The sequence below is a fragment of the Diachasmimorpha longicaudata genome, chromosome 8, assembly GCF_034640455.1.
Source record: "Diachasmimorpha longicaudata isolate KC_UGA_2023 chromosome 8, iyDiaLong2, whole genome shotgun sequence".
Classification (NCBI taxonomy): domain Eukaryota; kingdom Metazoa; phylum Arthropoda; class Insecta; order Hymenoptera; family Braconidae; genus Diachasmimorpha; species Diachasmimorpha longicaudata.
The window spans coordinates 3,989,793-4,003,859 of NC_087232.1; the positions used below are offsets into that span (position 1 = coordinate 3,989,793).

Here is a 14,067-nt window from a genome sequence, read left to right on the forward strand (position 1 = left end):
TCTACAGCGAGTGCTTCATTGCAATTCCGCACATCTATCGAGGCTTCCTGGGGCTTTTCGATTAGTGTCTCATCGACAATTATCTTCTGCTCTTCCCTTCTGTCTTCCGAAGGCTTCTGAAGATCCTCTTTGGGGAATATTCTCGTGTCAGAAGTCGGTAATTCAACTTTTAACGTAGGACCACGTTCTTCGAGCAAATTCGATGACGATATCTTTCTTATTCTTCTTCCTTTGACTTTGTAACTAGACTTCATGCGTGGACGCATTTTTATTCTATTCCTCACCAATCGCTCGCTGTTATTGTTATTAAGGGTATTATTGCTGTCATAATTAATGACCTCGCATATGTCTCGTCTCTCAGGTGCAGAAGCTCTGCTGTAAAACTCATTGACCTCAGCTTTTCCAACGAAATTATTGACTTTATTTTGCGAAAAACTGCTGACTTGCTCCAGACCTCGAATTCCCAAGGAATTTAATGAATATTTATTTAAAAAAAAATTTCGCCGGTTGATAATTTTCACATTATTCTGTGGCAATACTCCATCGCAGTTTGGATTTTTTAATAGTTGAGATGCGGTTGATCCTGAAGTTGTTGATTTAAGTGGGTGTCCAGTTTTGGGAGATAACAAGTTGGAAGAATCCCATCCTTTGGAGTTCTCCAGGGAATCAGCACTTGCAACCGCGTGTGTGAGTCCCATTGATTGATGCTTCGAGTGAAATTTGATTATTGGGGGATCTTTGGAGTTCCAGAGGGCTTGAGAAATCAGTAAATCAACTCTTGCTCGTCGACTCAGGGATGCGGGGACAACGGTTTGAGTTTTCAAATTTTCACTACAATTTTTCTCATTTTTGGATTTCAGGTGATTGTTGGGCTCGGATGGTGATTGTGGATCTTGATCTATGGAATTACTTAGACGACTGACGATGTTGGAGAGACTTCTGCCGGGGCTGGGTTCGTCCCTGAACGTTAGGGGACCCGGAAGACGGGGGCGATTTTGGGCTAGGGAGTGAATTATTGAACTTATCTCGAACGGGGACTCGTGGGACCGCGATGCTGAGGGCAGCCAGGAGGAACACATTGTTTGAGAACTAACCGAGCATTTGGCGGTTTTACATGATGTACTGATAGTGATTTTGACAGGCGCAGTGGTGTGAAATTGGAGATTAATTCGACGACATTCAATTTTTTTAATTTATCCCTTTATTGCAGTGTAAAGGGCCCGAGTAAATCCACGATTTCGCAGAGACTGGATGGCTAAGGTGTAGAGAACTTGGAATGTGCTAGTGGGTTGATCATGTCTTCGCGGATTTTTACTTGAATCCCTTCTTCGTTTGGTAGAAAATCTACAACAATACCCGAAGACATAAGTCTACTGTTGTACCAACGGCGAAGGTCATTGAAAATTGATCAACATTCGAAGAATACATCTAAAACACCCGGGACCATTTTTATTTTTAAATTGTTATGTTGAAATTTAATTGCTGTCGTTATCACCCGGATATTGAAAAAGTCAACTGGATTAATTGACGTACTCAATGAAAGATAAATATAGAAAATAACATTCTAGAAGACGAAGAAAAAAGTTCAAAATCGACCTTTTTTCAGTGATCGATTCATACTGTCTTTATTTAAAAATTCCATAGAAGTAGTAATGCAACGAATTCCGCATATTTATTATTGCAGTACTGCCTTGGAGAAGCTTATCGCTTGCAGTTTCGACTTCTCGAATTCCAAACAAAACTTGACACGTTGGAGGAAACATTCTTTGATAAAAATAATCTTTTGGATTATATTGTTCAGAATTCCTTTCGATTAGTAACCGAATTAAGTTTATAAATGTTGTACCTATTTTTTTATCGATTCTACTGAATCTCGATCATCATCAATCGATCACTTTCTATAATTAAAAACACAGCTTCTGCTTATCGTAAGAGTGACTGAATGTTTAAAAACATTTAACGAGTGATTACGAGTGAATCTTTTAATAATTTGAAAAACAAAGTAGTTAAGGGACACTTGGTCATAACATAACAAACAATGCATTATCTTAATCTCTGATATCCGATTAGCTCAGATTTTTCCAGTGAATTACTGATATATGTTCATAGCTCAGGATCTGTGGTATATATAGAGAAGGGGCGTTCATTTTTTCATGAGTGTTGGCTGGAAGAACTGATTCAAACAGTCGAAAATGCGAGGTACGTATCGAATGCCCGAAATAAGTTTTGTCAATTCCAGGAGTTAATTAAAGTGATCAAAGTGTGGAACTTAAATGAAGACAGCTTCACAATTAATTTCGAGAATTGACAGAACTTATTTCCCCGCTGGCATATTCTTGAAATAATATATCCGCATAAATTTTGTATCCAACCGAAAACTTCATAATCGCCCAAATTTCAGTCCTAAATAGTATATACTGTTAGTAGTGGGTAAAGATCCCTTTGTCGCACGCATGACTTACCCTTTTTTGGCAGAATAATTTTTTTTCTCAGTGCTAAAAATTCAATTGGGTTGACATGAGTCGATATGACTTTCAGGAATTACAATTTTATTTTGGGGCTTCGTCACACTATGCGTTGCAAAGGGGATGAAACTTCATAAGGTAAGTGCAAATCACAATAAATTATTGCAAATGCTGAATCACGTGTTATAATTCAAGATACCTGAGCATGTGACGTTCAATGAAAGATTGGAAGTCTTGGGGGCAACAGGAGCAGAAGGTAAAAATTGATAGAAAATCATTTCGAAATATCCTTCGCTATTGTGGATTTATTTTATATTATTAAAAAATAATCATCTAGCGGTGCCTGATTATGAAATCCCTCCACCTCATTCGTCGAAAATTGCCAAGAGGTCCGCGGACATTCCTCCGAAGTTCCTGACGCCCTGGAACAGGGTTCTTGTCAAAGAAGACACCCCCATCTATTCGCTGGTGTCCGGAAATGCGGGTCCAATTATAACGAAACGTTACCAGGTAAGTAATTTCCAAAAGCCATGTTATTTGCTCAAAATATGAGCCCTGATTTTCACATTTTTCTTATTATATAGAGAGAAAATAATTCATTACTCTTTGTGATTTCTGTACAGGTGAACGATTTTATAAAATCATTCGCAGACTTGGAAAACGCTGGTGTGACAATGATTAATAATAGAAGTGACAGCTATCGAGAAATTGTAAGTGACATAAAAAATGAATATTACATTACATTGAGGTACATAGTTAAGTAGTACGTTTACTAACAAAGTGATGACCGTACATAAGTTAACTCTCTGAGTGGAGTTGATAAACAAAGTTTCCAAATCTAATCTAATTGGAATCAGAGAAAACCTTTTGCTGCCTCCCTTAGATTCTAAGATGCCCTTTAAAAATTACTCAATAGTCAAAAGTGAAATGGCTACTGAATTCATGTTACTTATTCCTTTAAATTGAATTGCTGTCCAACTGCATCATTCACTGAGGTTTTTGATTTGCACTGCCTTAGGTTGCGAATATGCGAAAGGTGCGATCGACATACCCAATGCCTGCCGGCCATACCAGGGAAGCCAGGATTCCTCAGAAATATATGAACGATCGCGAATCCAAGTCAGATGACGTTAAAGACACTGTCCATCAGAGGGAAGTCCCTGTAGTGGACGACGAGCTTTCTCTTTTAGGTAGGTTCCAGAATTTTGCCGTCACTTTCCTCGTGGTTCACTGTTGATGGTAATGATGGGTTTTTAATTGTCTCAGCACTGGCAAGTACTAATACCTCAAGGCCACGAGTCGCTCGGGAGACAAGAACCATTACTGTTGATGACTGCAAGGAAGAACACCGTGGCTGTCTCAGGCGTTGCGGTAATTTTTCAACGATCAATCCCCAGACCACAGACCAAGTATGTCTCTACTGCCAGAGGAATGCACAAGTGTATATCTCTGCATGTCCTGTAGAAGACGACACTGTTTACCCTCGAATATTAGTTGTCTTGGCACATGAATTTTTCGAAAGATTCGGTAAAAATTATGCCAATGCAATCGCATACGTCCTGGAATTTTGGAACGGTGTGGATTTGAAATTCAGATCCTTCGAGGAACCCCAGTTCAGACTACATATCATGGGTATTGTAGTAACTGAGGTAAGATTCGCACGAATACCGTGCAATTGTAAACAATTATAAACAATAACAAAATTCTTCGAACTTCCCCACTTCTCGGTTGGTAGGAAATTTTACGTACTTCTTCCATCAACTTTTCAATTAATTTAGGATGCAGAGGCGCTGGAATATTTCTCGAAGTTCACGCTTGATAAAACAACTCTAGTTGGTGATTCTGCACTGAAGGCGAGTGGATACTATTGGTATGATCGCAAAACTGATATTCCATATGAGAGCTACGACTTGACCATGACAATGACAACGTAAGATGATTTTTAATTCACGTTTCAACGGCTGGGAATAAGGCCCTCAAAATATAGAAATATTCAACTGTTTCAAATTTTAGGAAGGCTCTGTGTTCCTATCAAAACAACAACGAAACGTGCACCATAGTAGGTCAAGGTAAATATAAAGTGTTATCAGCAGCGAAGCGGTAAACTGAGTTTGGTTCATTCTTATTTTTGGCCAATTTTTTAATGAATATTTTGAAATTAGAGCGAGATAGGGAACATTTCGACAGACCATGTCTGCAGTCCTCGATTGGCCTGATTCTGATTTCAATAGCTAAAGTCAACTTGATTTGTTTGACCGTTTCGCTAGGGAAATATTTCTTCTTTTATTTAATACTCTGGAATTTATTTCTTATAAATCAAATTGTTTTGCAATGGATAAAGGAGCCTCCTCTTTCAATGGAGCCTGTAGCGTAAATTTGGAACGGAAACACATTTTGCACGTATCGATTATTCAGGATGATACCGCGTTCAGTGGAGTTTTGGGAGCAGCACATGAAATTGGTCATTTGTAAGTATGAACAAGATTGTCACACAAAAACACAATCATAATCTTGCCGATTTTTAGGCATGCACAAACAGAGATTTGATGATTATTGAAAAAAACATTTCCAAAAAACCTTTCACTTTACTTTAGATTCGGTGTCCACCATGACGCCGACACAGACGAGTGTTCTCACCTTGAAGGATACATGATGGGTAAATCAGTTGGGGTGGCGACCGAGCACCACTGGTCTCCCTGTTCTATCAAGGAGATCCGTCAATTTGTCCAGTAAGATTAAGGCCGATAAACATTGACCTCATAGTTTTGTTTGAAAAATTGAGATCTTGTTTCCGCAGAAAACGTTCAACATGCGGTAAGACTAAGATCAGTATGGACAAAGTCTTGCCTGTATATCTTCCTGGAAAGTTTGTAAGCACTGACGAGCAGTGCCGAAGGACAAGAGGAACCAGCTCTTGTATCATGGGTGCTTCAATATGCAGGACTCTACCCTGTACTCGCATAACGAAGATAACCATCCCAGCTATCAACCAAGTCGCACTCTTTTCCGAGTGTGTCATGGAACCCCGACCTGCTGCTGATGGGACAATATGTGAAAGTGGAAAAATTTGCCTCAATGGAGAATGCGTCGATGAATCAACATTGACATAATAAAATACCCAAAATGATGTTTGTCTTTAAGAGTTCCCTTTTTGGCGACATTTCAATTTCTGATATTTTGGTAAATTTGTATATTGCAAAAATAATAGAATAAATATCACCATATCTGCATGTCTACTGTAATTTATTGATGTATTACCCAAATTGTCGAGGTATTACCTAAAGCTCTCTTGTCTGAGTCTGAAAAAAATCTTTGTTTTTTAGCAACTAGTTGTTAATTAATAACCAATCCTCCAACGAATTGTGATGAAAAAGTAAATTTTTCCAGTCGGAAAGTCAAAATTCCCAAATCATTCGTATCACCTTGTTGTTCGAAAAAAAAATAAAATGGAGCCTTTTTTTTAAGTGTCACAGTCGATACCTTTTAATTTTTCAATTCTTTTCTACAAAATGATGGTTAATAAAGAATAAAGACAACTATTTATCAACGTACGAGCGTTATTATTGATCTTAATACATGTTCGCAATTGTTACTTATTTTGCGGTAGGTGCTGACTGGTTGGAAGATTTAGAATCGCGCATGGATGCACTGCGCTTTCGTTTCACTTCCTCAGCACGCCTGACTTTAGCCTCCTTCTGCCTCTGGGCCAAGAGTTTTGCGTACTCGGCAGCTTGCTCCTTGCGGGCAAGGCAACGTCTCTTCTTGAGAGCTACCCTATGTCTCTTGCGCTAAAAAATGTTAAAACGCTCATAAAACATTGCACAAAATGACAAATCATTCAGTAGTCTATTGAAAAATGGTCTGTAGAGTTCGTACACTGAAGAAAAAGTGAATAGACAATCACGATTCTCCAAATCAAAAAACGCAATTTTCTTTTCCATGAACATGAACGTTTCCAAGATAGAGTTGATCACTTGGATACTGCCTGTGTGCATGGCTACGAGATTAGTTCATAATTTAAAAAATCAAGTATTCAAAGTATAGGATTATAAACAAAATAATTCTCTCAACGTTTTGTTAAGGTGTGACTACACATCCAATTATCATCAATGCAACGAAGACGATGTTGATTGCAACAAATGCCTTTCCTGTTCTTTAATGGCCGAAAAGCCATGAAAGGAAAGTGAACAAATTATGAAATAAAATGAATCAATTAAAATGTATATTATAAACAATCGCAAGAAATTCACTGGCGAAAGTCCTTCTGGCAATGGCCAGTTACATCTTGTAACGAATTACGTTAAATATAATGTATATGAATTAATAAATGATGAAGAATTTAAATTACCTGGAGAGTGATAGGAGTGATGAGACGCTGGATCTTGGGGGCCTTGAAGCGCTCCTTCTTTCCTTCCTTCTGAACTGGCCGTTTGACAACGAATTCGCGAAGATCGTCTTCCTTGGTGAGATTGAAGAGTTTGCGAATGCGTCCAGCCCTTTTGGGTCCCAGACGACGTGGGAGGTTCTTGTCTGTGAGTCCAGGGATTTCCTGTCATAAATAAGAGAAAAAACATCGTTTAAATGAGCAGACCATCTAGGAATCATTTGAGAATTTATCAGTATCCATCAATTTCAAGTTGAAAGAATAAAAAAATATGTGTAGAGTTCGTATAGATGTTTATCCATTGAAAAAACTCAAATTTTTGGTCGAGAAACATTTTGCAATTTTTTAGTTTATGGACGATTACATGCGGCTATCATTTATGATGAATAAAGCAAATTAAGAACCACAAAAGAACCCACATTACAAAAACGGACAGAATCAAAATTTTTTAAGTCTTTCCGCAGCCATTGAGTCATCAAGAATTCTAAAGCATTGGAACCTTCATTCCGAAGACATTAGGCTAATAATTCACGTCGGAAGCAAAATTTGAGCAATTATTTAATTATTAAAGAATAAATATTTAAGTGCGAATGAACCGACCTGTTCTCCTTTCTTGACAACGATCAGAGCCAAGACTGAGAGATTGGCATCGACGATGCATCCACGAACTGATTTACGTTTACGTTCACCAGTACGACGTGGTCTGTAGCACGACTGTTCCTTGGAGAGCAGCAGACGCACACGGCCTAAATAACAATGTAAGGTCACAAATTATTTCAATATCACAATTATAAATTTGAAAGGTTTGACAAGTATGTCCATGTCAAAATTGTGAATATTATTGCTACGAATTATAATTTATGTAACTTTCTCAACAACTACTGCATTTTTCGTGAAAACGATTCATGAATCTGGACTTACTGTTGGTGAGGACACCCTGCTTCATGGGAAATCCCTGTTTGTCATTTCCACCAGCCACACGAACAACGTAGCCTTTCCACTCATCTCCAAGTGAATCGGCTTCCACTTCAGCGCCCATACGCTTCTCGTAGAACACTCTGAGCTTGTGCTCGTCGGTAATTTCGATGAGCTTTTGGCATCCTGTAGCCGGGTATGACACGTTTAACTGAAATCAATAAATATTAACGATTACTCTCTCCACTAATTTACACTCGATGGCCTGATACGGCGTCTTCCAAAGGAAATTTTTAACTCCGAATTTTGAGGTTAGGAAATTTACGGATTGTTTATCATCGCACGTCTGGAAATTATTTTTTTTGGGAGATTTTTTCAATTACTTGACACTTGATTATAACCGCGGACTTGAATAAATTATGTTATTTGTCTCGCAAAAACTGTTGAACTCAAAATCATGTGTCGAAGGAGGCGGCAGTTGACACCTGACTTTCGAACGTAATCTTCGAACGTTGTAAAAATAATGGATCGAACAATATACACGTATGATTAACCAGTATAATTTCCTCTTTCGATTGCGTGTTTAATCGTAATTCACTAATTTGAGATTGAAGAATTATGGACAGATTCGTACCTTCATCGCGACACGATCTAAACAGTGCCACGAGCCATGAAAAAGAAAGAGCTCGAATTGAAAGACTGACCGCTAGGGTGCGGAGAACCGGAAGTCTAGAATTCCCGCGGGAAAATTCATTTATTCAAACACTATCCATGATAACCACGGAAATGACGATTTTTAAGGACTGAACAATAGCAATTGTTCAACCCGTTAAACAATTCACGTACAATAACAATTATCAATTTCTTCCAATTATTGCAATGAAATATAAATTATAGAGCAGTGTAATTGTTACCGAACGTTGTTTTTTTTCTGTGTAGCGTGATGAAATTATTATTTATTTAAAAATATGGAAAATCCAGGGTTTGTAATTGATTGACAATATGGCAATTTTTAAATAAAAAAAACCAATGAACATAAAAGTGTTAATTAATTAAACGAAAAGTTCAACAATGCTATTTTTTAATGAATTGATTTTTTTTTATATTCCCTAAAATATCCAAAGTCCATTAATCAGTCCTTCGATCGACCCCGCAAACATTCAAGACAAATGAATCAATGAACTCATTCTTATCTATTTAAAGCCTCCCTTAACCTCCAGTCCACGCCTCCCCTACATGGCTCTCAATAAAACCTCAAAACTCTCGGAAAAAATAGTAAATAAACAAAATACGCAGTTGCGCCGGCTTGAAAGTGGCCCCGAAAAAGTAGTTCTTTTTCCACTCTTGACACGCACACGCCGTAGTTGCAGGCTGGCTACTTACGTTACATTTCAGTGAAATGCCGACGTCCGGGCGTATTTGGCTGCTGCGAAAAAGCGTAACATAAATTCCTCGTAATAAATAAAACGCCCAAGTGTTTCAAATAAATAATTTCACACTTTTTATTTACGCATTTGTATACCCGAAGTGAAATTTAATGAAGGACAAGTGTCATTGAAGCGTTGTGGTATCGAAAGGTAATGTGGCTTTCAGTGCACCTTGGGGATATTGGAGGTTAGAAAATGATTTCCATGTTCGTGCAATATTTATTCATTATTACCCACGGACTCAGTGATAGAAAAAAATAAATCGATCCATTTGACATAAGGGGACTACTTCGTGTATTTGGTGATGTGAAAAATAATTGAGAATTAATTATTGATGAGGTTTTCGTCGTGTTTGTTTAGAGAATGTGAATGAGATTTTCCCTGGTGAATTCAAGTGGTTGATTGGATGATTTTAAGGGGTTAAAACGCTTTGGCAGAGTTCTAAAAGGCTTATATGAGTCTTATCACTGTGTCTTACCTCTTATGGGTCTTAAAAAAATTATTGCGACGTTTGGACAATATTTTTTTCATCACCCAGGGGCCTAATGAATTAAAAAAAAATTAATTCATCCATCCTACCCCACAGAGAGACCATTTCTAATGCTTTCTTTAGTTTGTAAAAAAAACTTAATGCATTTTTGAAGGGGTCTTTGTTCTGCTTTTTTGGACAATGTAGATAGTATTTTATCTAACGAATTAAGAAGATTAATTGGATGGTTGTTGATGTTTTCAGGGGATTAATGTGCCTCTTGGGGTCTTAAAGTTCTGCTAACATCCGTTCGATGACAAAGTAATAGGTGATCACGTCACTACAAGGACAGCCATGAACGCGGCTGTGATAGAAGTCCTCCAGCAGGCGAGTAGCCAAGATCAGAATGTCTTCAAGCCAGCTGAGCAGATGCTCAGCGAATGGGAAACGCAGAGAGGATTTTACACCGCACTTTATGTAATTATTTACTGATTACTTCGAATTATGAGAACTTTAGAGCAGAAGAGAAAGGTGATGGTGTATTTGGGTTTCAGAATGTCTTCTCCAATTACTCATTATCGGCAAATGTCAGATGGATGGCAGTTCTCTGTTTCAAGAATGGAGTGGACAGATATTGGCGGAAAAATGCACCAAAGTAAGATTTTCGGATTTATAAGCTTTTTTAACATCATCGGGCTATTGATGTCAGTTTACGTTTTACTAAACCATTTCCAATGGAACTTGTTTCCATAAATTCGCAGTGTCTATCCTCTGGGTGTCATTGTCTCGGGATTTCCCTTGATTACGATGATAGCTGAGCTAATATGAACTGTTTTAATATGCGACGAAAAGCCTAGATTGACGTTTCTCCTTTAAATTTCCAGTGGAATTGCCGAAGACGAGAAGGAGTTCCTACGTAGGAGTCTCCTCTTGACCTTCGAGGAACCTGTGAACCAACTAGCGACCCACTTGGCGATAATAATCGGTAAAATTGCGCGCCTAGACTGCCCCCGAGAATGGGACAACCTGATCCCTACGCTCATCGACGTAATCGGTTCACAAAATTCAGTAGCTCAACACCGTGCTCTCCTGACTCTCCATCACGTAGTGAAAACCCTCGCCTCAAAGCGCCTCCTTTCCGACAAACAACTCTTCGAGCAATTAACCACCAACATGTTCAACTTCATTTTAAATCTCTGGAACACTTTCACGGAGTCCTTCCTGATTCTCGTCTCCCAGGGTGCCGACGACTCTCAGATATCAGAGCCCCTTGAAAAAGCCCTCCTCCTCCTTCGAATCCTGCGAAATCTCCTCGTCAACGGGTTTTCAAATATCTCGAAATCCGATGACGCCATGATGTTCCTAAAAGTCACTTTTTCCCGAGCAAAAGCCGCCCTAGAATGTCGCAAGACAATGATGTGTCGAGAGATGGAAGCGACTTCTTGCGAAAAATTTATAATTCAATTGACAAAAGTAATGCTGGGAGCATTGGAGCGTCACACAGCTTGTTACGTCGAGCTCATCCCCACGTCCCTAGAATTCTCATTTTTTTACTGCTTCACGGAAGCCGGACAGCCCTTTGTGTTCGAGAAGTTCGTTATCCAGAGTCTGAACATGATGAAGGACATTCTTATTAAAGCCGATTACATCGTCCAACGCACCTTTGGTGTACTCGTCTACAAAGATGGGGATGGACCGAAGGACCGTCTTGCCTTTCGATGCGAGCAGCTCAGGGAAGAGTTTTTCACTCCAGAGATTCTAAAGGAAATCAGTTCCTGGCTGGTCACCAGGTACTTCCTACTGACTCCGTCCGATCTTGAGCGCTGGAATACAGACCCGGAGAACTACGCTGTTGACGATAGTCAAGACTCATGGAAATACAGTCTTCGTCCCTGCGTGGAGAGCCTTTTCCTCTCGTTCTTTCCTCAATTTCGTAAGCACCTAGTCCCGATCCTAGTGGAGTTGATGCAGAGGTACTATCAACCAGTGGATCCCAACGATTTTCATAGCATGCTTCTGAAGGACGCCGTGTACCACGCCATCGGTCTAGCAGCATCTGATCTTTACGACGATGTCGACTTTAACAACTGGTTTTCAACCACTCTGAAAGAGGAAATGAAAGTCACCAATAGTAATTACAGAATCGTCAAGAGAAGGGTTTGTTGGCTGATCGGTAAGTGGATAGGGGTGAAGTTCAGTGGGGACTTGAGACCGGACTTTTACAAAATGATGACGGAGGCTCTTGGGCCTGAACAGGATTTAGTAGTGAGGATAGAGGCTAGTGATACTTTGAAACGAGCCTTAGATGACTGGCAATTTGATAGAGCGGAGTTTGGGCCTTATCTGGAGACGTTGTTCACTCTCTTGTTTAATTTATTAAGGGAGGCCACGGAATGCGACACTAAAATGCAGGTGCTGTACGTTATGTCGTTTATGATTGAGAGGATCGGCGAGAAGATCAAACCGTATCTTGTACCTTTCACGAATTATCTGCCATCATTGTGGCAAATATCAGAGGATCACAACATGTTAAGGTGCGCTATAATCTCGACACTTGTACATTATGAGAAGGCTTTGGGACCTGAGAGTATCATACTAGAGCCCGTTGTCATTGGAATGATTGCTCTGAGTTGTGATATGAATCAGGACGCCCATGTCTATCTACTTGAGGATGGTCTGCAGTTGTGGTTGGCTTTGCTTGAGAACACCCCAGGTATTACTCCTGGAATCAGTGATCTTCTCAGGAATATGCCAGCCCTTCTGGATGGTGGACTGGATCAAGTGACTCTTAGGCCCGCGATGTACGTTATTCAGAAATACGTCATACTGAGCCCTGAAACTTTTCTTGGTGAAATTGGTGCTGGCATTGTCGAGGGAATCAAGGGTATCATAGGTGATCTCAGGCTGGAGGATCTTGAGCGCGTTTTAAATCTCTTGGAAAAAATATTGATTGCTCTACCTGAGGAAGGACCGCACATCATTAAGCCCTTCTTACCAAGAATTTTTAATATGATTTATGCTCAGGAGCAGAATTCGAATGGTAGGGCTTTTAACAATTGTGTCAAGATATTTGCGAGGACACTGTTGAACTCCCGGGAGGTGTTCGCACAAGTTGTCAGTGAAGTTGCGAGTGACATTGGAAGTAATGCAACTAGTGAAACCGTGCTGGGGAGGCTCATTGACGTTGGCGTGACTGAATTTTTTGGAATAAATGAGGACATTAAGTTATTTGGACTTGCTCTGTGCTCACTGCTTACTGTTACTAGTCCGGTGATTGTGTTTCAATATTTTCCGAAGATCATAGCATATCTTACGGATGGACTCAATGATATTATGGAAAATGATGATACAAAACCGGAGGTGGATAATCTTTATCTTAGTAATGGTTCTGTCAATGAGGATATTCATGAGGAAGAGACCGAGGGGGCTACGTATCGAAAGCAGCTGTACAGGATGAAGATGAAGGATATTGTGCATAATGTGTGTTTAAGGCAAACACTTGAAAATCAGGTAAATTGACGATTATTTGGAGATTTTATAGGAAGGAGTTAGATGATTACTGTTCAATGATTTTTAAAGCCCGCATGCGGTTCCATTAATTCCTTTTTTCCTCTCCCCTCAAAAGACTTGAGCAAATTAACTTTGTTTCATAAACTTTGTTTATTGACATACGAAAATGGGGATATATATGTTTCAAGTGTAAAACTCAAATTTATTGGTGATTTTACAGCTGATCGCACTCCGGAGGGACCTAACCCAAAATCAATTCGACCAAATGATCGCTTCCCTAGACCCCCTCGTTGATCATCAGCTCAGGGAATACATCGCTCTCTGATTTTCACCGTATGAATGAAACTCAATTGCCGTCGCAAGTAAGAACTCTAACAAAGTGAAGGAAGAGATAGAGTAACGATTTTTGAATAACACAAATGAGAATACGTTTACCAGAAGTTCTGCGATTTTTCGAGCTGTAATGTAAAGTAAATTTATGAAGTGATAAAAAAAGGAAAGCTTTTACAAGAGCCGCTGCATTGTAAAAGGGCACTATTCGATTGTATATTACCTGTTCCACTGTAAACTATAATGTTGATAATAAAAACTCGACAAATGTCAGTGATTTCTTAATTGACTATGTTTTTAACTAATTATTGGTGCTATGTTTTTCAACTTCTTTTACTCCAAAACATTTTACGATTCACCAGGAAAATCTGATAGTTTATCTTCTAATATATTTAATTTTGTGGAAATCTATAATTTCAAATTCTTAGCTTCAAAACTTATACAGTGTCCCATTGATTTTTGAATGCAAAAAACTGTAAGAACATTGTTCAATAAATTATTTCCAAAATAATTTAACAAGGTTGTCTCCTGGCTCTTGATGCCTCAAATAAGTAAAACCTTCACTCA

The 14,067-nt window shown here is 39.0% G+C and overlaps 3 protein-coding genes across 4 annotated transcripts; 2 read left to right on the plus strand and 1 right to left on the minus strand.

Moving 5' to 3' along the window:
- Window positions 1–1,864: 1,864 nt before the first annotated feature.
- LOC135165223 (A disintegrin and metalloproteinase with thrombospondin motifs like) lies at window positions 1,865–5,695 on the plus strand. Its single transcript, XM_064126311.1, has 12 exons — window positions 1,865–2,199; window positions 2,539–2,603; window positions 2,661–2,721; window positions 2,803–2,975; window positions 3,089–3,175; window positions 3,484–3,655; window positions 3,732–4,114; window positions 4,244–4,395; window positions 4,479–4,534; window positions 4,807–4,933; window positions 5,060–5,194; window positions 5,263–5,695. Exons 1-12 carry the CDS (start codon window positions 2,193–2,195, stop codon window positions 5,573–5,575), a joined length of 1,731 nt encoding a protein of 576 aa, XP_063982381.1. The 5' UTR covers window positions 1,865–2,192; the 3' UTR covers window positions 5,576–5,695.
- A 309-nt stretch (window positions 5,696–6,004) lies between these two features.
- Window positions 6,005–8,498, minus strand: Rps6 (Ribosomal protein S6). The gene is made up of 5 exons (XM_064126327.1): window positions 8,399–8,498; window positions 7,771–7,975; window positions 7,450–7,595; window positions 6,814–7,014; window positions 6,005–6,253 (listed from the first exon to the last, which is right to left on the minus strand). The coding sequence occupies exons 1-5, from the start codon at window positions 8,402–8,404 to the stop codon at window positions 6,059–6,061; spliced, it is 753 nt and encodes a 250-aa protein (XP_063982397.1). The 5' UTR covers window positions 8,405–8,498; the 3' UTR covers window positions 6,005–6,058.
- Window positions 8,499–8,989: 491 nt separating this feature from the next.
- Window positions 8,990–13,789, plus strand: Impbeta11 (Importin beta11). 2 transcript variants are annotated; one of them, XM_064126304.1, is made up of 5 exons: window positions 8,990–9,378; window positions 9,925–10,137; window positions 10,215–10,315; window positions 10,545–13,170; window positions 13,391–13,789. In XM_064126304.1, the coding sequence occupies exons 2-5, from the start codon at window positions 10,015–10,017 to the stop codon at window positions 13,493–13,495; spliced, it is 2,955 nt and encodes a 984-aa protein (XP_063982374.1). In that variant the 5' UTR covers window positions 8,990–9,378; window positions 9,925–10,014; the 3' UTR covers window positions 13,496–13,789. The 2 variants fall into 2 exon arrangements, with proteins under 2 accessions (XP_063982374.1, XP_063982373.1); XM_064126303.1 differs by having other exon boundaries at window positions 8,991–9,341.
- Window positions 13,790–14,067: the final 278 nt, after the last annotated feature.